General features: G+C 40.4%; 1 protein-coding gene across 1 annotated transcript in view; it reads left to right on the forward strand.

The window, feature by feature from the left end:
• Positions 1–17,133, forward strand: part of FBN2 (fibrillin 2) — a 186,613-nt gene extending 169,480 nt beyond the window's left edge. Inside the window, exons 56-65 of the mRNA XM_063129462.1 lie at positions 143–268; positions 1,972–2,178; positions 3,296–3,421; positions 4,599–4,721; positions 5,310–5,426; positions 6,161–6,289; positions 7,165–7,284; positions 11,246–11,477; positions 13,904–14,066; positions 15,177–17,133. Coding sequence (XP_062985532.1) covers positions 143–268; positions 1,972–2,178; positions 3,296–3,421; positions 4,599–4,721; positions 5,310–5,426; positions 6,161–6,289; positions 7,165–7,284; positions 11,246–11,477; positions 13,904–14,066; positions 15,177–15,542 — 1,709 coding nt within the window. The 3' untranslated portion in view covers positions 15,543–17,133. The remainder of the gene's footprint in view (positions 1–142; positions 269–1,971; positions 2,179–3,295; positions 3,422–4,598; positions 4,722–5,309; positions 5,427–6,160; positions 6,290–7,164; positions 7,285–11,245; positions 11,478–13,903; positions 14,067–15,176) is intronic.
• The last annotated feature ends 8,865 nt before the right edge of the window (positions 17,134–25,998 follow it).

A 25,998-nucleotide genomic window follows, 5' to 3' on the forward strand; every position in this document is an offset into this window, starting at 1 on the left:
CATCATTTCTGTACTGCCCCAAAGATGAAGCTTTCTGGGTGGTTCACAACAATTAACAACTTGTTCAATTTCAATCAATATTTTGGCTATTGTGCTGGTGTACATGCTTTATCTTTGGTTTATTTGTTTGTTTGTAATAAAGATGAAAATGAATGCCACACCAAGCCAGGTATCTGTGAAAATGGTCGCTGCGTCAACTTTATTGGAAGTTACAGGTGTGAATGTTATGAAGGTTTCCAGTCAAGCCCATCTGGAACTGAATGCATTGGCAAGTCAATTTCTGTTCCCTAATATTCTGTTAAAATACAAGAGGGTATTTTAAAAATCTTTGACAACTTGGATTTGTATTACTAGCTTGCTGAAACAATTTTGTATCTGTCTTGACTTACATGTAGGAGATATGAATGAAGATGATTTTTCTGTTTGCTAAAAACATACCAATTTCACACAAAATGAATTAAACTTGAAAAACAGGAATAAATCTTATCAAGTAGTGATTAAAGACCAAGAAAATATAGAGGAGGTTACCTTACCATTCACTTTCCTGCATGCACTGCTCCACTTTCAGGACTCCCCAAATACCAAATCATCCTTCCATGTGTGCACTGACAGTTGTATTCATATGAGTGCTATACACCTAGATTATCCTATTGCTCAGGTTATGGACTGGATCATGTACATCATAGTGTTCAGACTTAGGCCAGAGACTGTACATACCCATAGTTTGAACAGAGAACGATCTCTGATAGTGGTAATCACTTAAGACTTGTGCTTCATCATGATTACCTTAGACATTTTGCTCACAAATTTGCTGAATGAAAGCTACTGTAATCTTAGGCCTTAGCTAGACGAGGGGTTATCCCGGGCTGATACCCAGGATCGCCCCTGTGCATCCAGATGATGCACAGGGGATCCCGGGCTCAGGCAGGGATCAACCCTCCCTGGCCCTGGGATAATGGGCACCCATTTTGGCCCAATATTTCCCACGGTCTCGGACGTGTGGCCTGTGTAAGCGGTTTTTCCTGGCTCCACGCATGATTACTTGTGAGGAGCTGGGAGCTGCGCCCATTGGGAGCAGGGTGGGCAGATCAGGAAAACCTTTTTTTTAAAAAAACTTATCTACGAGCATTTGTGCACATCCGGCCCTTGAAAAACAAAAATAATGGCGGGCACAACGGCTCTCCTCCAGAGCTCATCATGCCTGACGTCTAGCCTACGCCGAGATCCCGCAATAGTTGCATCGCGGGATCTCCCCTCCTCTCGCCCAGAGTTTCATTTAGGTCTAGCAAAGACCTTAGTGTGCAAAAACAACTTTAAATGCATAAAAATAAGGAAAGTCCAATGTTTTGCTATTACTAAAAGGAATGTTATAATGTTAGCTTTAGATAATTAATAATGTAAAAACATATGGGAAGCATTAAAGTTAAGTTATATTTATGAGTCGTATTTAAAATTTCCCTTTAAAAACTACATCATGGCCAAAAACAAATCTTTAATTTAGATGTTCTTCATTGGCTGGACTAATTCTAATAAAGTATAGTTGAAAGTGTTTCAAGCAGTATTCCATGATTAGGAATGATGATCTATTAAAATGGACTTGCTAAAGACATATACAGAATATTATACTTTTTTATTCTATAGCATCTAATCTGGAAAAATACCAATTGTAGCATTTTACAGTCACTGAGATAATATCACACGGCATTCAAAAGCTTGCTTACAGACACATACTCCTTACTGCCGTCTTTTACATGTTTTTTTTAACTACCATTACAACAAAAATCCTTATTTTACCTCTAGAAATATATTTCGATGGCATATTAATGTAAATAAAAGCTGTTGCACTAAACAGTAAGCTGCTCTGAGAGCCATAGCTGAAGAGCTCCTAATAAATGATTTAATAAACAGACAAACAAAACCAAACACATCTTAATTTAATTTACATGTTACTTCTCCATGTTCACTTCACAGATAATCGCCAAGGCTTCTGCTTTGCTGAAGTTCTACAGATAATGTGCCAGATGGCCTCTAGTAGCCGTAATCTTGTCACCAAATCAGAGTGCTGTTGTGATGGAGGAAGAGGGTGGGGCAACCAATGTGAAATTTGCCCACTTCCCGGAACAACTCAGTACAAGAAACTTTGTCCACATGGTCCAGGGTACACCACTGATGGGACAGGTATAGTTTTGATAGAGAATTGGGATATGTTTATGACTGGAATATATTTTGAACAGTTTTTTAAAGGTCTTGTTTGCCCTTTCCTAATTATTTGTTGAATACTATTTTATTCTGCATATTTCTCTTACTGAACACAGTCGTATAATCTTATGAGGAGCCTAAAACAGGAGATATGGGCCACTAACACTAAGCAAAGATACTGACAAAAAGCTTTTTGCACACCAAATATATATATATATATATATCCCCAAATTACTAGTGGGAAACCATGTTAAGGAAGATTCAAAGCTTGGAGAAATGGAAATCTATGAAATTCTATATCCCACATACTTTCCCAGTTCCATTTCAGCTAATTTACACTCATTAATGCTGGGCAGCAATGCATTATGTAAAGCTCAACAAGAAATAGTTGTATTAAACACACTAAACTAAGTGAAAGTGAATGCTCAGATATATGCAAAAAAAAAAGAGGTATTCTCGAAAAATAAATTTAGATTTTAAGCACTTACTTTTAGAAAATTGTAACATAAATTTTTAAGCAATTACCAAAGCAATCTAATTGGGGGATGGGGAGAGAAGTGATAGAGGAACCTCCACTTCCTATGGTAGAAAGAAGAGTGTAGGATACTGTTTTCCTTAGTTTTTTGGGGGGGCTTAACCTTTCTCTCCCATTGTTCTCAATGGGAGGAAAACAAACTACACCAACTGCAAAATGTAACTTTTACCCATTCCAAGGACACTGGGGGAACTCTGGATCCAAATCTCCACCCCACCCCCCATCCATCCATGCTATACCCGCAGAATATCTCATTTTACCATCTTTGCCATTAGTGAAGGAGGAGCAATAATTGGGGACCTAAAGGAGGAGGCTTCTCTGCCTGCTCATCTCCTCTCCATGGGAAGAGAGGCACAGTTCCACTTTATCCTATGGCCCTTGGGACATCTTCCAAGGAACCATAGGATTATGCCCAAGACTGCAATCCTATATCCACTTATCCGGAAGTAAGCCTCATTGAACTTAATTGGGCTTACTTCTGAGGAGACATGCCTAGGATTGCACTTGCAAGTGTTTTCATGTAAGGGAGTAAATTTTAATTTATTTACTATTATTCCACAGATATTGATGAGTGTAAGGTCATGGCAAGTCTGTGTAGGCATGGCCAATGCATCAACACCATGGGCTCCTTCAGATGCTTGTGTAAAGTTGGCTATACCACTGACATTAGTGGTACTTCTTGTGTGGGTATGTTTTATCACACCCTTCTATTTTGCCCTTCTTTTTAATTGACTTGAAACCTGTCTTGTAGCCTTTCATATTTTCCCATTATATAAGTGAATAAAAAACTTGTAATATAAAATTGCATTCAACCTTTTTATTTTCAAGAAATATAAATTCTCTCCCAGGTATACAGTGGTTCTTTATAACTAGATTAGTGCCTGCTCCTTGTTGGAAGACAGTGTCACCCTCTCACCTTACCACAGGGGGAAATAGCTCTCTGCCATTTCAGACCAGCCCTGTATTTTGGTCTGCACATATTTGTTCTTGTTTTGCAATTCTTTTTTTTTTAATCCATTTAATTTTTCTGGTCTCTTAGGCCATAGCTAGACCTAAGGTTTATCTCTGGATCGTCCAGGGGTCAAACCTGTTAATCTAGGTGACACACAGGGGATACAGTGCTCAGGCAGGGGTGAACCCTGGATGATCCCAGGATAAATCTTAGGTCTAGCTGTGGCCTTAGTGTACAAAGAACAATGAGACCTTATCTAGAGCTGAGGCATGTTTGTTGGTATCCTTTGGCATAATCTGTCCAGTATTTATTCCACCTATCTTGGACCATGTCCTAGTGGAAGAAGTAAATAGAAGGAATTCCTGGAACTTTGAAGTCTTGTTTATCTGAAAATGGAACCCTTGTTTGGTGCCTCAATCCATATTCTGTCCCATTCAATCAAAAGTATTATCATTTTCTCATAGGTAAAATATTGTAATCTGCAGGCTGCAGCACAGGGAAATGAGATGGGATGCAGAGCCGTTCCACCAGTCCTGCAAAAAGAACACTTATTTCCCCCCTTTTCCTTCCCTATATTTTTATTATTAATAATAATTGTATGTAAGTCGCTCTGGTAGCCTTTTTGGCTGAGGAACAGAATAAAAATTCTTTAAATAAATAAATAAATAAAATAAATAATATGGCTTATATTAAAAGCTTTAAAACACAATTCTAAAGAAAAAGAATGACTCTTATGTTGTTGATTTTAGAGGAATGATTCACAAGTTTCTACAGATCCCAACATATCTTATCAAGATTTCCCATGTGGGGAAAATTAATCTCCTTTTATTTCTTTGTATCTTCAGTTATGATCATTTACAACTTTTCTTTCTAGAAACTGAATAAATAACAGTCCATTATTATCCTAATTAGATCTTGATGAATGTGCCCAGTCTCCCAAGCCATGCAATTTTATCTGCAAGAATACAGAAGGAAGCTACCAGTGTTCATGCCCACGTGGCTACATCCTCCAAGAAGATGGAAAGACCTGTAGAGGTGAAGGATTGAGTAGCTTGGTGGATTATTATTTTTTTAAACTCATTAATTCCTTCTTATATAGCACTTGCGATTTTTGTTGGGAAACTGCTATGGGGAGCATGTTTCCTGCGCTGCTAGTTTGCCTTCAAAAGAAAAGTGGCCAGCTTAAGGGATTTCTTTTAAAGAAAAAAAAGGAGGAGGAGGCAGCATGAAAAACATCATATATAACTTGGCCCAATAGGTTCAGCTGTTCTTTGCTTTATACTCTTTTGCTGCAGGCAGGGAAGGAAAGGGCAGGGATTTCTAGGAGCAACAGAGACAGGCTCAGGACTGCCCAGGTGTATCTGGTATTGACTAAAACAGAGGGTATTCTTTGTAAGCTGAGCAGAGGTAGCCATCTCTGCTCCACTTCTTAGATGTAGGGTTTTCTTAGACTTTGCAGTTTAAGCCAAAACATGGGATAAGTATGTAAGAGAGCATATTAGCTACGCTGCAGAAACTAGAGGAAATTTTAATTGTCCTGACTGTGTTATAGATAAGTTGGTAAATAATTATATTGCTTTCATTATAAAAGAAATAATCCTAACTTCTTTATTTACTTTTTAGATCTTGATGAATGTCAAACTAAGCAGCATAACTGCCAATTCCTTTGTGTCAATACATTGGGAGGTTTCACATGTAAATGTCCACCAGGTTTCACACAACATCATACAGCTTGTATTGGTAAGATCAATGGAAACAATGAGTTTTCTTTCATAAAAAACAAACGACATGTAAAACAATGTTTCAGCAGAAGCCATCTGATGTATGTAGCATTAAACAAACCTTTTGTGTTACATATTTAAGGTCCAAATTTTGGACATTTGTCTTCATTCTCAGAAGTTCCAGCAATAAAATGCAGATAAATGAAAGTGTCAGATGAAATCAAAGCATCTACTCTCTAAGCATTTTCTGAGTGAACATTTTTTGCAGTTGCTGAATATTATATTGTAAATATAACCACACAGAGACAAAGGAGCAAAGCATTATTAAAATCTGATTTAAAACTCCAGTTGATCAAAACCAGATTAAAGAGTATTTTCCCACTGATATATCAAATGTCTATAGCCCTCTTTGACCTTTAGCCTATTATCTTGCCAATTGAAATCGTGTTCCTGAGGAAAAAATGTTGTAAAACATTTTCAAATGAGAAGCCACCCTTTCACCTATTGTATCTGGTATACAATTGCATTATAGGTGCAAATCTATTATAATCAAAACCCCTTCTCCTGCCATATTTCAGATGTATATCAAGAAGTTAAACTATCAAAGAACATGTGTTTTTGTATACTGCTGTGGAAACATAAAAAGCATGCAAATTTCAAGGATATAATCTATTGCAATATTCTTCTACATTTTAATTAGTTTATTCTGTTTTTGCATATGATTTATTAAAAAATGAAACTTTTTTTTTGTAGATAACAATGAATGTGGATCACAGCCTTTGCTTTGTGGATCAAAAGGAATCTGTCAGAATACTCCTGGAAGTTTCTCCTGTGAATGTCAGAGAGGTTTCTCTCTAGATTCAACTGGATTAAACTGTGAAGGTAAAATGTGAACATCATAATTTATTTGCAGAAGTTGTCAGATCATAGTCTTCTAGTGATAATTAAATAATTAATTAAAGCGGCATAGGAGTTAAAACAAAAGGTTCCATTATTATAAACATCAAACGTATATTGCTTATATAAATGAGACCTGTTGAGGTAATAACATGAAACTTGGCATCTGTCATCTATTTGATGAGATCTACCATTGCACCAAATTTCAAACCAATCCAATAAATTTTGCCATGAGTATAGCAGCATAGATTGCTCAAAATTGACACATTTACCCCTTTGACTTCGATTTTTAAACACGCATATCATATATTTCTTTAAAATTTCAGTGAAATCTACTGATGTATTTTATTCAAGCTTGAGGAGGAAGGGAACCCTTCATTGGTTTGCTGAACTTTTAAGTAGTGATTTTTTAAGTAGTAGTTTTTTTTCTCGGAGAGAAAATAAAATCCCAAAAATATAGGGGAGGGTTCAGCGCAGCACTAGTTTCAGACCAAATCAGAAGCTTTTGGTTTAGCTGCTCCTAGTTCCAGGTTACTCACGAGTAAGTCTCACTGACTTAAATGGAACTTACTTCAAGGTAAATGTGTATAGGATTGCAGCCTTAGAATACTTCAGAATACCAAAGTTAGTTCAGTGGTGATACAGACTATTATTCAGAGAATAATTAATCTTCTTGAGTGTGATACCGTTTATTGTGAGGCTTTCAGCGAATAATAATTTTTAGAAAATTTTCTGAACTTTTTTTTTTTACAAGATGAATTGGTTAGAACAATTAACCTCAGGACTTCGGGTTATACCAAATTTAGCAAATTGTTTAGCTTTTCTTCTTTTGTCCTTTACCACATTATTTTTATTTACAGATGTGGATGAGTGTGATGGAAACCACAGGTGTCAACACGGCTGCCAAAATATTCTTGGTGGCTACAGGTGTGGCTGCCCACAAGGATATGTTCAACATTACCAATGGAATCAATGTGTGGGTAAGAAGATGATTTTACGAACAGACAATTCCACAAATAAAAATGCAAGATTGAAAGTAAAATTGCATCAGAATTTTGCAATTTAGTGTCTTTGAAATGTGTCTAAATCAAAATTTCTGTGAACTATTCAGAACTATTGCTTATTTGACCTAATACAAAATTATTTTATATAGTTTGTTCTTTCTTTATGTGATGTGCCTAAAATGATGCATTTAACTCTGATAATGCCACTGTATGGGAATCTTGATCAGACAGTTTTAAAAGTCAACAGAACCCAGGACTGGGCTATGCGCATGAAGGAACAGGGTTGCTCTCAAGCTGGAATCATCAGGATTTCAGGCAGGGAGCAGTTTAGTCTCTACTCCAATGGCATTCCCAAATCAAGTGCATCCTTTTAATTTCTCCCATATAATCCAATGAGTGCCATTTGCTGATTTTGGAAAGCGTAAGGTGCTATGTTTAGGAACAAAACCTCTCCTCTATCCTTGACCCTCAGTGGTATGGCCTTCACTTAGCTGAGGGGAGGTTGCAATCAATGTGCCTTTATATTCAAGGCCCTCCAAGAAGCATTGCATACACATTCCGACTAGGGCCTTTGCAATATACAAGTCTTCCTGTCCTAACAATAGACATTCTGTATTTTAAATATAAAAACCACTTTCTAGCCCAGTCAGCTTCCAGTCAGTGTACCCTTTTGCTCTTTGGGGGACAAGAAAGCTCTGGAAGCCCACCATTACCAAAAGATGCAACTCTTTGCATGGAGAGCAGAAATATATATTAATTTATTTAAAACACTATAGCCCTCCCTACTCATGCTTACATGCCACTCAGGGTGTTAAACAACCAAACCAATAATAAACTACAATTAAATTCTAAAACAAACATAGTAGAATAAAAACAGACTGCTGCAGCAAAAATCATTACCCCCCACACCCTCTACAGTCCCAAGAAACAACATAGAATCATAGAAAGGGGCCTATAAGGCCATCAAGTCCAACCTCCTGCTCAATGCAGGAATGCAAATAAGGGACTGCTTAATTTTACTTCCGATGTTCCAGGGTCCAGTAACAACTGTAATGGCAAACAGGTTCCAGGGGCAGATCCACACAGAGGCTTCAGGACGCCCTGAAGGAGCTTTAGGGTGCCCCGAAATCGATGATGTACACCCTTCCTTAACCGTTCCAAGAAGAGGCGGAGGAGGAGGAGGAGGGATGACTTAGTGGATAAAGTGGCACGGGAACTCTGGGGGAAAGTGACCACGTCATACTTGAATTCTTGATTATGAAGGAGACAAAAGTCGAGCGTAGCCATACACGTACTCTGGATTTTAGGAAAGCTGATTTTAATAAACTCAGAACTATAATAAGTAAGGTCCCGTGGCAAGGGAGCCTAAAAAGAAAAGGAGTGCAGGATGGGTGGGAGTATCTAAAAAATGAAATTTTAAAGGCACAGTTACAAACAATTCCAACAAGGAGAAAAGATAGAAGACAACAGAGGAAACCAATGTGGCTCCACAAAAAGCTTATTGATGAACTGAAAACAAAAAGGGATACATATAGGAAGTGGAAGGAAGGCCAGGCTACAAAAGAAGAGTACAGACAAGTGGCGCAGAAGTGCCGAAATGGCGTCAGGAAGGCTAAAGCTGTGAATGAGCTGAGATTAGCGAGGGATGATAAAAGCAATAAAAAGGCTTTCTTCAGATACGTGAGTAGTAAAAGACAGAGGAAAGAAATGGTGGTTCAACTGCTTAATGAGGATGGCAAATTGATAACAGACGACAAACAAAAGGCTGAAGTGCTCAATTCCTACTTTGCCTCGGTCTTCTCCCAAAAGCGGATCTATGACCCCCCTGGAAAAAGTGAAGCAGAAGTTGAGGGGGCAGGATTGCAGTTTGAGATTGATAAACAAATGGTCAAGAACACCTAATTTCCTTGAATGAGTTCAAATCCCCAGGGCCCGATGAACTGCATCCAAGAGTAATGAAGGAGCTAGCGGAAGAACTCTCAGAACCTTTGTCTATTATCTTTGCAAAATCATGGAAGACGGGTGAGGTGCCGGACGACTGGAGGAGGGCTAACGTTGTCCCTATCTTCAAAAAGGGCAAAAAGGAGGAACCTGGGAACTACAGACCAGTCAGCCTGACATCCATCCCTGGGAAAATTCTGGAGCAGATTATAAAGAAGTCAATCTGTAAACACCTTGAAATCAATGCAGTGATTACTAGAAGCCAACATGGATTTGTCAGGAACAAATCCTGTCAGACTAATTTGATCTCATTTTTTGATAGGATAACCTCCCTTGTGGACTGTGGGAATGCTGTGGATGTCATATATCTTGACTTCAGCAAAGCTTTTGACAAAGTACCACATGACATTCTGATTAACAAACTAGCTAAAAGTGGGCTAGATGGAACAACTATTAGGTGGATCCACAGTTGGCTACAGAATCGGACTCAAAGAGTACTTATCAATGGAACCTTCTCAAACTGGGGAGAGGCAACGAGTGGGGTGCCGCAGGGCTCAGTCCTGGGCCCAGTGCTCTTCAACATTTTTATTAATGATTTGGACGAGGAGGTGCAGGGAACGCTGATCAAATTTGCAGATGACACCAAATTGGGTGGGATAGCTAATACCCTGGAAGACAGAAACAAACTTCAAAGTGATCTTGATAGGCTGGAGTGCTGGGCTGAAAACAACAGAATGAAATTTAATAGGGATAAATGCCAAGTTCTACATTTAGGGAATAGAAACCAAATGCACAGTTACAAGATGGGGGACACTTGGCTCAGCAATACTACAAATGAGAAAGATCTTGGAATTGTTGTAGATCACAAGCTGAATATGAGCCAACAGTGCGATATGGCTGCAAGAAAGGCAAATGCTATTTTGGGCTGCATTAATAGAAGTATAGCTTCCAAATCACGTGAGGTACTGGTTCCTCTCTATTCGGCCCTGGTTAGGCCTCATCTAGAGTATTGCGTCCAGTTCTGGGCTCCACAATTCAAGAAGGACGCAGACAAGCTGGAGCGTGTTCAGAAGAGGGCAATGAGGATGATCAGAGGTCTAGAAACAAAGCCCTATGAAGAGAGACTGAAAGAACTGGGCATGTTTAGCCTGGAGAAGAGAAGATTGAGGGGAGACATGATAGCACTCTTCAAATACTTAAAAGGTTATCACACAGAGGAGGGCCAGGATCTCTTCTCAATTCTCCCAGAGTGCAGGACACAGAATAACGGGCTCAAGTTAAAGGAAGCCAGATTCCGGCTGGACATCAGGAAAACCTTCCTGACTGTTAGAGCAGTGCGACAGTGGAATCAGCTACCTAGGGAGGTTGTGGGCTCTCCCACACTAGAGGCATTCAAGAGGCAGCTGGACAACCCTCTGTCAGGGATGCTTTAGGGTGGATTCCTGCATTGAGCAGGGGGTTGGACTCGATGGCCTTGTAGGCCCCTTCCAACTCTGCTATTCTATGATTCTATGATTCTATGAGGAGGAGGAGGCCCCGCATCGCCCCTCGCGGGGACGGGATTAAGAGTTGCCGCGCCTGGCGGCTTCGCCGGGGAATCAGCTGCCGCCCACCGACCTGGGAGATGGGGATCAGTAGACTTGGCTGAACCACAGGATTGCTTGTTTGTTGGAAAGTACTGTGTTAATTGCAGCCTGCATTTGGATCAATGTGCTGAGAGGGAAAACAAAACAGTAACTCTGCTGGGAGACATAAAGAAAGAACAGTAAATGGGGCTTTCCCCCTCATGTTACTGGGTGGGATATATACACCCAGTCGTACAATGAAGCATGTTTAGTCTAATACCTTGTGTTTCTTTAAGATCTTCTCTGTGCCAGTCTTGGGGGGGAAATGACTTAGAAGTCTTGATCATTAGAAATTGAGAACTGTTTTAACAATTACTCTCTTGACAAATTCTGTATACTTCCAAAATAAAATGATGTTGTTTGTCCAATAGATGAAAATGAATGCTCAAATCCTATCATTTGTGGCTCGGCTTCCTGCTACAACACCCTTGGAAGCTACAAATGTGCATGCCCCTCTGGATTTTCTTATGACCAATTCTCAAGTGCATGCCATGATGTAAATGAGTGCTCATCTACTAAGAACCCTTGCAATTATGGATGCTCCAATACTGAAGGGGGCTATCTTTGTGGCTGCCCACCTGGCTATTACAGAGTTGGGCAAGGGTGAGTATTTGACTGAGGGCAGCATTTATTGCATCACTCTGAGAGAGCAACATATTTTATTGCAAATCTAAATCTTACTCCCCTAGAAGACTCAAATAGCCGAAATCACTACAGTATTTTTTTCAAAAAATAATAATCACGTTTTTCACTGCTGGAATATCTTTGATGTCCCTGATTGAATACAGGAGAATGATTCATTTCCCAACTATTCTCCTGTGCTTCACAGAGGACATTTCTTACATTAAGATGGTGCCTTCTCCTAGCACAATTGGGGAGCGTCCATTTCTAATTTTGTCTCTCCGTGGAGAGGAACCATCCTATAAGCAAGTGTAAAGTGGGACCAAAGAATGCAAACTTCACATATATTTGATTGGGTCTGAGTTGGTGGTGACTGACCAGCAAAGGAATCTCTTGTTGTTGTTTATACCTTGGGCATGGCTAGACAACGGGGGAGGAGGGGGATGATCTCGCAATATGATGATTACGAGATCCTCCTCATCAGTCTACACGTGGCACATGACGTCCCAGGAGGAAGAGGCTGTTGCACCTGCCATTTTTTGTTTTGTTTTTTTAATCAAAGAAGAGCGCAGGAGTGCTCCTGCACAAAAGTGACCCCACCCCCGATGGGCATGTTGCTCCTGAGGAGCTCCGTGGCCCATGCCCAGTTCTCGGCTCCTCGCGGTTATTCTCGAGGAGCTGGGATGAAAACGGAATGCCTGGCTACACCTCCCGCAGTCTCGGGATCATGCCGAGACCACAGGAAAAAGTGTGATTAAAGGGTAGGGCTACATCCCAGGGCAAGGGAGGGATCATCCCCAGGTCTAGACATGCCACTTGATGAAAACGTTAGCCCTGTTCCATTTTAGAGGTTATTAGGAAAGGAATTAAAAATAAAACTGACAGTATCATAATGCCTTTATACAAATCCATAATGCAACAACACTTGGCATTCTATATATAGTTCCAGTCATCACACCTCGAAAATATGAAGGCATGGAAAAAACCAAGTGTGGTTTTTTTTGAGGGGTGGTGGTGGTGGAAAAAAACAGAATTTTTCAGAAAAATTGAAATAATGTAATATGACCACTTTTTACAGACTGAAAGTCACTTTTTTACTTTAGGAACATAAAATGTAATTTATTTCCAAGTTGGTTTGACATAAAATTGTTACATTTAGTATATTAAAAGTACAGTGTATTCAAACAATTATTACAAATTGAATTTACTTTTTAATTTTTTTTAAAAAAAAAATGTTAACAAATGGAGCTACAACGTCCTGAACAGGAACACCTGAACTGTGAAGAACCTCTTTGGTTTTGCTAGTTTATGAGGAGCAGGCAAAAAACAATTAAAAAAAAACAAGAACAGAGGAAACCATCAACATTAGTAACAAAGAAAATTATTTATGTCTCCGCTAGTCCTCCACAGTGTCAAGCAAACAATAATAATAATAATAATAATAATAATAATAATAATAATAATTTATTTCTTGCCCGCCTCTCCATTTTGATCTCAGTTATTTTTATTTTTCCCATAAAAATAACTGAGAAAAAGACGGGGATCAAGATTCAATGAATATGCAAGAAATTTAATCAGACTCATTTTCTGAGCTATAGCTATAATTATCAGTTTCAGTCTCTGCTTCAGTGGCAGTGCCCCCTAGAGGCAGAAATCCATCTTGCTCTTGGGTTTGAGAGTTGTAGTCTCAGTTTGCAACCTAGGACTTTGGTTGTCCTTGGTGCACAGAAATTGTAATAATCTGATACTGTACATAGTTTTTAGAAATCATTTGGAGGAGTAAACATTTTGTTCATCATGCTAAAATAAAACATTCCATAATCCATTTCTTCTTCTTTTTTTTCAATTTTCCCAATTTTTCAGAAAACCCCCCCAAAAAAGGCTTCAGGAAAAACTGGGGGGAAACGGAGCGGGGGAAGGGTTTCTGATTTTTTTTTCCAGGTTTTTTTCCAGGCCTTCACATCTCTACTTGAAAAGCATATTATAGAGTAGGATCAGGTCTAGGAAAGGGAAACCAAAAACAATCAAGAGCCTGGAGCAACTCCACTATGAGGAGTTAGAACAGTTGGGGCTTTTCAGTTCAGGAAAAAAACTGAGTAAGGGGAGACATGATAAAGGTGTATAAAATTATGCATTGTGTAGAGAAAGTGGATAAGTTTTTCTTCTTCTCTCATAATACAAGCACCCCAGGTCTTCCAGTGAAGCTGGATTCAGGTCAGTTAAAAGGAAGTACTTCTTTACACAGTGCATTGTTAAACTATGGAATTTGCTATCACAAGATGTAATGTTGGCTGCCAAGTTGGCTTTTGTTCTGATACACCACAGCTCTTCTTGTAGTCTCATGAAGTAGAAAAGTTAAAAGAAGGCTTATATTTTCAAGTATTAACATTACTATATTTATTAAACAGACACTGTGTCTCAGGAATGGGATTTAATAAAGGCCAGTATCTACCACTAGATGAAGATGAAGAGAATGCATTGTCTCCTGAAGCATGTTATGAGTGTAAAATTAATGGCTACAAAAAAGAAAACAGGAGGAAAAGAAGCCTCAATCAAACTGAGCCTGCTGAGGTAAGCAAATGCTGTACATCTGGTTTACAAGTCCAGAGATTTTGCCAGTTGGGGCTGCTAGCCTTTGCCTTCTGGGCTCCAGCAATACCATGTGGGGGCTTGAGGAGGGGAACTATCATTACAGTTGATATCACTATAGTCAGCATCAAGAAGTGTGTCATCCTACCTACCAGGGGCTATCAAGACCAGTTTCTTGCATTTGATTTTATGCCATGCGCTGTCCCTATTTCTTCTAACAGGTTTTTTATTGATACTTTTGTCGCTTATTAACAAGTAGAATAAAAGTACTGGATTGAAAATCTTAATGCACCTGAAAATACAAATGAGTAATCATCAAAGGAAAACTTCTAATGGAAAAGCTACAAATGGGATATAGTAAGGAATCCTAGGAAAACTCAGATTGATCTGCATATGGCTCCTTTATTAAACCAAGAGAAATATATTCATGATTTTATTTCGTCCAGCTTCTTCCACCAGCAGGGTTGACTTGACTGTTGTCTAGTTTCATTGTATTATCCATAATAGTAACATCTACTGCTGGAAATAACGTTTCTGTAATTTTGGGGAGTGGGTGGAAGGATAAAGTTGCTGTTTTATGTATTATTATTATTATTATTATTATTATTATTATTATTATTATTATTTTCAAAAGAAGAAAGAACAACAGCAGTATGTTAAACAGTCAAATTATACCACCAGTGGTGGAAAGGTGATTTTTATGGAATAACCCTATGGTGCTGATGGGCTAGAAAATGTTGATCCCTATCATTTTCCTTTATTTAAACAAATATTCATATTCGAGCAGTGGAGCTGAGTACAGAGGCTAGTATTCATATTTGTGTCTGTAAAACTCATCCATAGTTTTTCTTGGGTTCAGGGCAAGACTTTGGGGAGGGTGGCAGGAGCCCATTTGCATTCTTCCTGCTAGCCTCTTGAAATGTAGATTTCAATGTTCAGGTCAGTGCTACTTCAGCCATACACAGTAACAGGCAGGTTACTGTGAATGGCAACAATCATAAATCAGATTAATGACTGTAAGAATTGTATAAACAGAGATTACAGAGTTTGCCTATGCTTTTTTGCCTTAAACGGTCATTTCTGGTTTAATAGGTCAGTCTGGCAAGTTTAGATATTGACCTCCCATTGAAGATGAAGTTTAACGTGTCCGGGCTTCGCAATAAGGAACACATCTTAGACCTCATGCCTGCAATACAGCCCCTCACAAACCATATCCGCTATGTCATCTCCTTCGGTAATCACAACAGTGTCTTCCGGATACACCAGAAAGATGGGCTCAGTTATCTTCAGCTTGCTAAAAAGAAAGCAGTTGCTGGCACTTACACACTGGAAATCGTTAGCATTCCTCTCTACAAAAAGAATGAGCTAAAGAAACTGGAAGAAAGCAACGAGGACAACTACCTCCTAGGGGAGCTTGGAGAAGCTCTTAAAATGAGGCTCTGGATTGAACTCTACTAAAACCTCCACTACTTAGGCCCACTTCATGAATGACTCACTTCCATTCATGTACTTATACACTCGATCATACTTTGTTTTTCAGAAGCTTTAAAGGAATCAATGACTTACTTTTCCAAAAGACCAGAAAACTACAAAGGATAGAGACCTCTGTATCCTTCCATCCTGTCCAAGACTGCAGCGTGGCCCTTTGACCATGGCCAAAGCTTTGACTACAATGCCAATCATGGTTACTGTATCTTCTGTACAACCTCAGTTTAAAGTATACTTAAAACAACAAACTGGTGCTCAAGAGGTCGGCATATGGCACTAAATGGCACAAAAATGTGAGCTACTTTTTCCTGTTAGCAGTCTAGCATGTTGGGTATTTTGCTGTGGTTCCTAAATTAAAAAATAGAGATTTTATTTATTTTTAATGCAGTAATATATGGAGAAATTAACAATCTATGTTAACAAAAAAGGGAAACACTTGTTTTTCTTTGAGATTTTATGAATTTGAACTATTACAGGTAAGAGGTTCTTTCTTTTTTTAAAAAAAGAAGAGAAACAAATAGATTCCCCCAAAAAAATTCCTCTCACTATTGTGCCAGTCGTCCATATAGCATAAAAACAGTATTTCAAAATAACGCATAGCCAAATGAGCACTGTAGTACACTTCAGCCCGCCCACCCCACACAAAATCCTTTTTCAAGCAGGGTATTAAGTCATGTCTAATTATTAACAACCATGAACAAAATTTCAGTAATTATACGCCTCAGTACTAATGCTCACCTCACAGCCAAGAGGAGTGGATTCCATATCAGAGACGATTAATAATAGAAGATGGCGCACAACCACTGTAGCAAAATACCTGGACTGCTTGTGCTACCACTAGCATTGCAGGCCAAACCGTACTGTATTTCCTTCAGATAACCTCAATATATCACACAACACCTCATTCACCACAAACTAAAGGTGCTCTACATACTTGCATTACTGTAGGCAGCTGAATACATACCTTATATTCTTAGAAGGGAACACCTGATGTCTCATTCTGTTTGGTGCTGGCTTGGATTAATGCTGAAATGAATATGCCTGAGCTATTTCAGGACTGCCATATGTGCACACTATTCATGCTGCACAGAAAAAAAAAGATGCATATTTGAAAACAATTAAGGATTTTCATTAATACTGTAGTTATACACAATATGCCTCATTTTATCATAGCCTATTTTGTAAGATTTACTTTTGTACAATGAGTTGGCATTTAGTTTAGTATTTTAAAAATTGTTGTGCCATTTTGTTTTAATAAGTGTATGTTGCCGTGGTGCTATTATTGACAGCTGGTACCTGAAACAAATAATGTAAAAGAACGTCGCACGTGACCCAGTCCAAAGCACTTCCCAAATCTGTTCCCTCTCTCCCCATACATTGACCTGTGCTAACCAAAGATTAGAAACAAGTTACGCTCACTGTTTGGATTCGTATTTTGTATTTTCTTTATGAAAAGAAGAAAACATTGTAAATTACAATTCTGTTTTTGAGAAAAAGCGGTATTGTTTCGTTGGCCTTTGTACTAATACAGCACCACTTTTCCTGCAATAAAACTTATTTTCTGGTAGCTGTCTTACTTTGTTAAGGCATTTGAGAAAAACACCTTTTGGCTGGAGGGAAAGAATGAAAGTAATCAGATCTCTTACCCTATCACCCAAGGTATACTCCTGACTAACTGGAAGTTTTCTTTTTAGAGGAGCTGCTGCTATGTACCTTTGAAAACCTGTGTTTAAATGTTGAATGCTGCATAGGAAAAGTGACTTTCTCCCGGGCAAGACCATGCACTATTCTATGGTAGGTATTGTTCTCTCCATAGCCAGCAGGAGGCAGACCATCCAAGAATGAAGGGTGTGCTTGAGAACAACGGAGTATACAGACTTACTAAATTATCAGTATGCTAACCACAAATGCAGTTATCCTGTGGTATATGTATTTCTCAAAATAGTGCTAGCAGACTACAAACAGAGCACATGTACGTATGTTCTTCCACAAAATGATCTACCGAAAATAATTTTATTTTGCGAACTCCCATCTCCTGGTACAGGCAAGCTCTCCTAGACCTGTCCTAGAAGATGGGGAGAACCTCTGAGAATGTGCAGAGTGCCTTTCCCTTATTAGTCTCCTTCCCTCTCACACCCAGTATTTAGGAGCATGATCATAGAATCATAGAATCATAGAATAGCAGAGTTGGAAGGGGCCTACAAGGCCATCGAGTCCAACCCCCTGCTCAATGCAGGAATCCACCCTAAAGCATCCCTGACAGATGGTTGTCCAGCTGCCTCTTCAATGCCTCTAGTGTGGGAGAGCCCACAACCTCCCTAGGTAGCTGATTCCATTGTCGCACTGCCTCTGAATACATTTTTAGGCATGATTTTTAGTTTGAGGGATGAGCTCGCAATCCTTTCCTTTACACAAAGTCCCTTTCTACACCTAAGGGTTATGCCAGGAAAATGGAGGGATCATCCCTGCCTGCTCCCGGGATCCCCTGTGTGGCATTTGGATGCACAGAACAATCCAGGGATGATCCGGGGGGGGGGGGGGAGGGCAGGTGTAGAAACGGCCAGTACATTCCTGGTTTCCTCCCCTCCACTTATCATGCTCCTGCACTGTGGAAGAAAGCACTGTTTGATGTTTGATCTGAATTTTGATGTCATTTATCAATGAATTAAAAGGACTGATACACACATTTCCCTTGCCCAAATTTCTCTTTATCTCCCCATTTCCTACCTTTGCGAACTTCCATGGCACTTCCAGCTGGCTTTCATCTAGTCTCTGTGAACTGGGAGATAACTAAGAGAAGGATGAGAGAGAAAGGGGAGGAACATCAAATTTGCATTTAACAGGGAGATTTGGGAGAGAAAGATCAGAGTGGGGATCAGCAAGTGCTTTCAAAACATTTTGCAGTTTGTTTTTTGCTTGGCTTGCCTCAGATCACATAACATTAGCAGGAGAGAACAGACACAACTTTGGTGGGCTGTTTATGAGACCGATCCTGGGCTTTAGCTACCATAGGCTACCACAGGGAATAGAGAAAAAAATACAGAGGCATTAGAAAATGTAAAGTTTGGAGGGGAAATGGGGACGTGTGGACCAGTCAAACTCCCTGCTTCACCTTGTTAACCAAGACGTTCTGAAGCGAAACTCAGTGTGTTCGGCTAAACATGGCTACCTCTGCAATCAGGAGCCCCGCATAAATGGGGATCCTGGTTACAGGGAAGACTGTACCATGTCAAGCAGAAGGCAGCTGACTGCACTCTCTGATAAAAGCTGACCAGTCAACACCAAATCAGCTAAGCAGGAGCTCATCAAGGTTTTCCGAATTCCATCTTGAAGATTGTTCTGACTCATGCCATATCAGATTGCAAGCTTTTTTTTTCTTTGTGTGTGCATCTTGTGCACATTTTACCAAAAATAACTTCTGAACTTGCCACCATCTAAAGCTGAATAATCCACAAAGGAAGATGGAAATGTTATATATTTCATTCTGAGTCTTGACATGAATTGGTCACAATGTTTAAAGCCAATGGTTATTCTGGGATTCAGGCCAGTGTTGTAGGTCACTTTCAAGTGGCTAAAATCCTCTGAGTTTACCTTCAGCTTTCCCCTGGAAACTGTTGGGTGTCTTGTGACGATGCCAACAAAAATTAGGAATATTAGATTAGCTGCCTTACATTTTATATCTAGCCTACTATTGTCTGTTTTGATTGGCAGCTGGCAGCTCTCCAGGTTCTCAGACAAAGTTCACCTCACCTGCTACCCAACTCCCCCATTTTTAAAATTGGATATGCCAGAGACTGAACCTGGGATGGACTGAACCAGATAGTCCAAGTGAATCCCTCAGTCTTCAGAGATACTAAGGTACTGTCATGCAGTTTAGGCTGTGGCTCCAATGTCAGTGAGGCAGCGAATCCACTTCAGGTTTCAGTCAGAGCCAGTCAGAATTCTGAAGGAGCTATCCAAGCACCTTGGTTAGCTCCTTTAGAGTTCTGCCTGAAGCCCCGGGTGAATTCATTGTCCCACTGATGTTGGTTCCGTGAGCCTATACTACTGCTGTCATCTACCTTCTTGGCCCCTCCTCTTAAATAGACACTTCTGTAATTAGCCTGACCACTTGCAATGATTTAGACATTTTCAAAAGACATCTTAGCATGCTTCCCCCACCCACCCCCATACACACACAGAATACATCCTATTCTTTCTCCTTCAGGTATGGCTACAGCTCCCTTCAGGCACACAGCTGCTCATATGTTGGGCAAAACTTGAGTTGGGTGCACATGTAAGCCCACCCACCCCCAGCGTCTCTGTGCACCCAGCTTCAGGTTAAACCTTTGAATTTTGAGTGCAAAAGTCTGAAGGGGGGGGGCGTCCTGTAAGCACATTCAACTTTACAGAGTGCTCATGATTGACCTTATGGACCTTATCCAGGAGCTTATATTTCTAAAGATACTGCACTCTCTGAGGAGGGAGATGGCTGATAAAACCTCAGGGGAGAGCAACATTTGGTTCCTTTCAGATGTTATTGTACTGTTGGCTACGCTGACTAGGGCTGATGGGATTTACAGTCCAACAACATCTGGAGGTCCATATGTTGCCCACTCCTGCTCTAAGTATAAGAAGGGCAGTACCCAACAGTAATGCAGAGGAAGAAAAGAAGAAAACAAAGCAATACAATCTCAAAAGTATCACTGATTACACATTAGTAATAGACACTCTCCGGTGCCAAGAATAGCCATTCTGCCATGCCCGGGATGGCCTGGGCGTGGGGAGGTGTTTGTGGACAGGGGAGAGTAGAGATGTGCCTTGCCAGCATTTGGCTGGTGCTGGTATTGTGCCACATGGGGGGGGGGAGTTCATAGAGCCTTTAAATAGAGGGCTCTCCCTCCCTCCCCCCTCTTTGCTGCGCTCTCAGCTTTGAGCCTTACAGCCTACCTGGGCGATAAGACTTACTTTTGGGGCCGACCCTACTCACCCACTCAGAGTTAGACGGCGTTCATCAGGGCCCGATGAACTGCATCCAAGAGTAATGAAGGAGCTAGCGGAAGAACTCTCAGAACCTTTGTCTATTATCTTTGCAAAATCATGGAAGACGGGTGAGGTGCCGGACGACTGGAGGAGGGCTAACGTTGTCCCTATCTTCAAAAAGGGCAAAAAGGAGGAACCTGGGAACTACAGACCAGTCAGCCTGACATTCATCCCTGGGAAAATTCTGGGAAAATTCTGGGAAAATCCCTGGGAAAATTCTGGAGCAGATTATAAAGAAGTCAATCTGTAAACACCTTGAAATCAATGCAGTGATTACTAGAAGCCAACATGGATTTGTCAGGAACAAATCCTGTCAGACTAATTTGATCTCATTTTTTGATAGGATAACCTCCCTTGTGGACTGTGGGAATGCTGTGGATGTCATATATCTTGACTTCAGCAAAGCTTTTGACAAAGTACCACATGACATTCTGATTAACAAACTAGCTAAAAGTGGGCTAGATGGAACAACTATTAGGTGGATCCACAGTTGGCTACAGAATCGGACTCAAAGAGTACTTATCAATGGAACCTTCTCAAACTGGGGAGAGGCAACGAGTGGGGTGCCGCAGGGCTCAGTCCTGGGCCCAGTGCTCTTCAACATTTTTATTAATGATTTGGACGAGGAGGTACAGGGAACGCTGATCAAATTTGCAGATGACACCAAATTGGGTGGGATAGCTAATACCCTGGAAGACAGAAACAAACTTCAAAGTGATCTTGATAGGCTGGAGTGCTGGGCTGAAAACAACAGAATGAAATTTAATAGGGATAAATGCCAAGTTCTACATTTAGGGAATAGAAACCAAATGCACAGTTACAAGATGGGGGACACTTGGCTCAGCAATACTACAAATGAGAAAGATCTTGGAATTGTTGTAGATCACAAGCTGAATATGAGCCAACAGTGTGATATGGCTGCAAGAAAGGCAAATGCTATTTTGGGCTGCATTAATAGAAGTATAGCTTCCAAATCACGTGAGGTACTGGTTCCTCTCTATTCGGCCCTGGTTAGGCCTCATCTAGAGTATTGCGTCCAGTTCTGGGCTCCACAATTCAAGAGGGACGCAGACAAGCTGGAGCGTGTTCAGAAGAGGGCAACGAGGATGATCAGAGGTCTAGAAACAAAGCCCTATGAAGAGAGACTGAAAGAACTGGGCATGTTTAGCCTGGAGAAGAGAAGATTGAGGGGAGACATGATAGCACTCTTCAAATACTTAAAAGGTTGTCACACAGAGGAGGGCCAGGATCTCTTCTCGATTCTCCCAGAGTGCAGGACACGGAATAACGGGCTCAAGTTAAAGGAAGCCAGATTCCGGCTGGACATCAGGAAAAACTTCCTGACTGTTAGAGCAGTGCGACAGTGGAATCAGCTACCTAGGGAGGTTGTGGGCTCTCCCACACTAGAGGCATTGAAGAGGCAGCTGGACAACCATCTATCAGGGATGCTTTAGGGTGGATTCCTGCATTGAGCAGGGGGTTGGACTCGATGGCCTTGTAGGCCCCTTCCAACTCTGCTATTCTATGATTCTATGATTCTATGAGTTAGGGCGTGACAAAGGAAGGTCCCCCAACCCCACCAGGAGCAGGCCCGGGGGAAGGCAAAAGATGCAGCGCCTACCCTTGGGCCACGAATGGCTCGCCCAACTTCAGGGGCCTGGCAACAGGCCATACTGGATGCCCAGTAGGATTCACCCCCTTTTGCAGATCATTTAATAAAATGTGGCCCTGTTTAAATCCAGCTGTAAAGTTGTCTCGTCTCTTGATTTATTGTCGCGTCTCCTTATTTATCGACCTCCGCACCACAAAAGGTTCACTTCTGCACATCAAAATATTAAAAGGTAGAGGGGCAGGGCAATTTCTTTTTAAAAACACACACAACAGGGTTAGTTTTGTTACAGATAGAAACAGACACCTGGTTTGTTCAGGAGTAATGCCCCGTTTTCACTCCAGTGGCAGCCCTCACTTGCGTGTTTCCATGCCCTACAGATGTACAAGAGTCTACCTTTCTGAAACGAATTCTCCATATTAAGGTTGTCAGAAGAAGTAGTCTATAATTAAAAACAAACAAAACCAAAACAGACAATGGTGAGTAGTACCTATGGCCCCTCGTCTGCTTCCTTTCCCCTTTCAGTTGGGGTTCCGGAGGGCTCTGTGCTTGGCCTGTTGTTTTCTCTTTATACATTATCTTTGGGTAATCTTATTCATTCTCATGGTCTTCAATACCATCTGTAAGCCGATGATACCCAACTATACCTTTCATCTCCTGATTTGTCTTCCAGTGTTCAGGATCGTATCTCGGCCTGTCTCACAGATGTCTCAGCCTGGATGCTTCGGCGTCGCCTGAAACTAAACATGGCAAAAACAGAACTGCTAGTTTTCCCTCCTAAACCCTCTCCTCTTCTCTCATTTTCTATCACTGTTAATAATGTTATACTCTATCCTGTTGAGGGAGCTCATAGTCTTGGTTTTATTTTTAACTCTTCACTTTCTTTTTCTTCCCATATTGAGGCTGTAGCTAAGTCTTGTCATTTCTTCTTGTATAACATCTCTAGAATTCGCCCGTTCTTATCGGTCTCCTCTGCCAAGACTCTTATTCATGCCTTGGTTATTTCCTGCTTGGACTATTGTAATCTCCTGTTGACTGGTCTTCCTTCTTCTCATCTTTCCCCATTGGTTTCCATTCATCATTCAGCGGCTAAGATTATCTTTCTGGCTCATCGTTTTGATCACGTCACCCCGCTTCTAAAATCCCTTCACTGGCTCCCTATCTCCTACAGAATTCAATACAAGGCTCTCTTTTAGACTTTTAAAGCTTGTCATTTTATTTCACCTTACTGTCCTGCTCGCACCCTTCGCTCTAATAACACTATGTCTCTTACTCGCCCAAGAGTTTCTACCTCTCTTGCTTGTCTTCACCCGTTTTCATTCGCTGCCCCCTATGCCTGGAATTCTCTTCCAGCGCATCTGCAAACCTCGACGTCGATCACAGTGTTTAAATCTTATTTGAAAACATTTCTTTTCTCAAAGCTTATAATCTGTAGTGTGATGATACTAGTTTTTATTATTTGTTTTATTGTCCCCCATGCTGTTTGGCCTTTCCCTCCCTGTTTGTTTGTTACTGTGATTTTAGAATGTAAGCCATATGGCAGGGTGTTTTGTATTTTGTTTTATTTTGTTCTGTACAGCACCATGAAAATTGATGGCACTATATGAATAAATATTATTATTAATAATAATCACTGAGAGTGAGAGAGAAAATAATATCCTGGACCCACTTTGCAGATACAGGAACAAAACATAAAGCAAAACTAAGCTGCTACCTGCTGCTTCTTTCTTCCTTCTTCACTTTCTTCTATCAAAATCTTCCTAAGTGAGGGAAAAAATCCCTCTGTATTCCACATTGGTGTCGCCAAATCATCAGTCCTTGTACTAGAGTAGGGTGACCATCTGGAAAGAAGGACAGGGCTCCTGCATCTTTAACAGTTGTATTGAAAGGGGAATTTCAGGAGGTGTCATTCATATGCATGCAGCTCCTGGTGAAATTTCCTCAGTTAAGGCTGCAGGAGCTGTACTTGAGTGTCCAGATACAAAAGAGGGCAGGGATCTTGCAGCTTTAACTATTGATTGTCAAAAGATAATTCTCTCACTTCAGAAAACATGATGACCTTGTGTCACATCTTTCTTTTCCTTCCTCCTTACAATGCATTCCTGGGTTCATACAGCTGCAAAAGCAACAGAATTAGCAAGCAAGAGCCTTGCCTATCAGCTGTAATTTACAAAATCAGGTAAGTCTGCATTCTTTTCCTGCACCAAGATCTTTAAAGTAAAAGCAGATTGCTGCCCTTACAGTATCAGAAAATAAGCCTCTTAGATCCTAGCTGGTTGGGGGATGCTGGGACTTGTAGGACTTTTTTTGTGTCTAAACATGTATAGGATTGCATTCTTATGCTTCCAGAAAGCAGTACAAGGACATCTGAAAAGTACTGGCTCTAAGAATTTGGGTGCTCTTGACAAAATCAATCTCTCTCTCTCTCTCTCTCTCTCTCTCACACACACACACACACACACACACACACTCCAGAAAAAGCAGAGGTGTGCAACCCAAGCATTCTCTCAAGGCTTCTCTATACAAGCTATTTATAGCATGCTCTTTCCTGGCCGCTCATGAAAGTTTCCAAGTCAATTTATATATTATTTATTTTATTTATTACATTTATATCCCATCTTTATTTCCTTTAAGGAACTCAAGGGGACATATATAATCCTCCTCCTCTCCATTTTATCCTCACAAGAGGGTTATGAGTGGAAGACGATATTGCCTGGAAAACCCCTCTACCCTGTAAAATTCTGTGGGAGAGGCAAAAGCACCCTTAATAAATAGGAGGATGCGGAAAGAAAGTGTCCTTCGATGGCCATAATTAATTTGAATGAATTATGCTACCTGCAGGTCCTGCTGTTGAGATTTGAGCTAGAAAGGATTCTGTTTCAAGTCTGAGGTTCTGTGTTGTTGTTTTTCCTTTGGCTATAATCACTGGTATGCTGTCTTAGTACATGCAGCTACACCTAATGCTTATTTGCAGCTAATCATTATGACTCATTTTTTTATACAGTTTAAGGCAAGGCATGCCAACTCCAGATTTGATTTTGTTAAAACTGAAGTCACCAGAAAGACTTGGCATTTCTTCTCCCAAAAGCAATAATTTTAGGATTTTTCTCATCTAGAATTTTCTGTCTGACCACAAGATGGCACTTGATGACTTACAAATTAAGCAGGTTTTACAGCTAAAACACACGTCATTCAAACCTCTTTTCACTACTTCTTCTAACCAGTTTGTTTTAAATTGAAGTTTGAGCAGTGTACATGATGTGCAGACAATCGTTGCTAAGCCTTGGGGGGGGGGGGTTGGGTTGCTAGGGGCAACGGCCATGCTTCCCCCTCTGCAGATCGTACTGTTTCGAAGGGAAGCTGATGCAAGGCATAACTGCAAAGTTGAGAGAGGAAGAGAGAGGGAAAGAAGGAAATGCACCCTGAAAGGTGTTCCAATCACAAGAGAAACTGCCATACATATTTTCATCTAATCATTTTCAGACAACTAGCGCCTGTGGCGATACAAGCTTTACACTAGTCTATATGTGAACAGAAGAGGAACATATCAGCCTTACCTTTTCTGATATTGGAATACATTTTAAGTGTTTAAAATACTTGTAATCTATGCATCTTTCTTTTCTTAAAACATGATTTCTTTGGAAAGCCCATATTTGTGGTGTTGGGGATTTACCTTATGACACATTTAAGATATACCAGTATCCAGTACTTTTGATTAATCTTTTCCTGCTCTAATCCAGATTATTTATCTTTGGCCTGAGACTGTTTTGAGTTCTTATATAGGCTCAAGGAAAA

The sequence above is a fragment of the Elgaria multicarinata genome, chromosome 6, assembly GCF_023053635.1.
Source record: "Elgaria multicarinata webbii isolate HBS135686 ecotype San Diego chromosome 6, rElgMul1.1.pri, whole genome shotgun sequence".
Classification (NCBI taxonomy): Eukaryota; Metazoa; Chordata; class Lepidosauria; order Squamata; family Anguidae; genus Elgaria; species Elgaria multicarinata.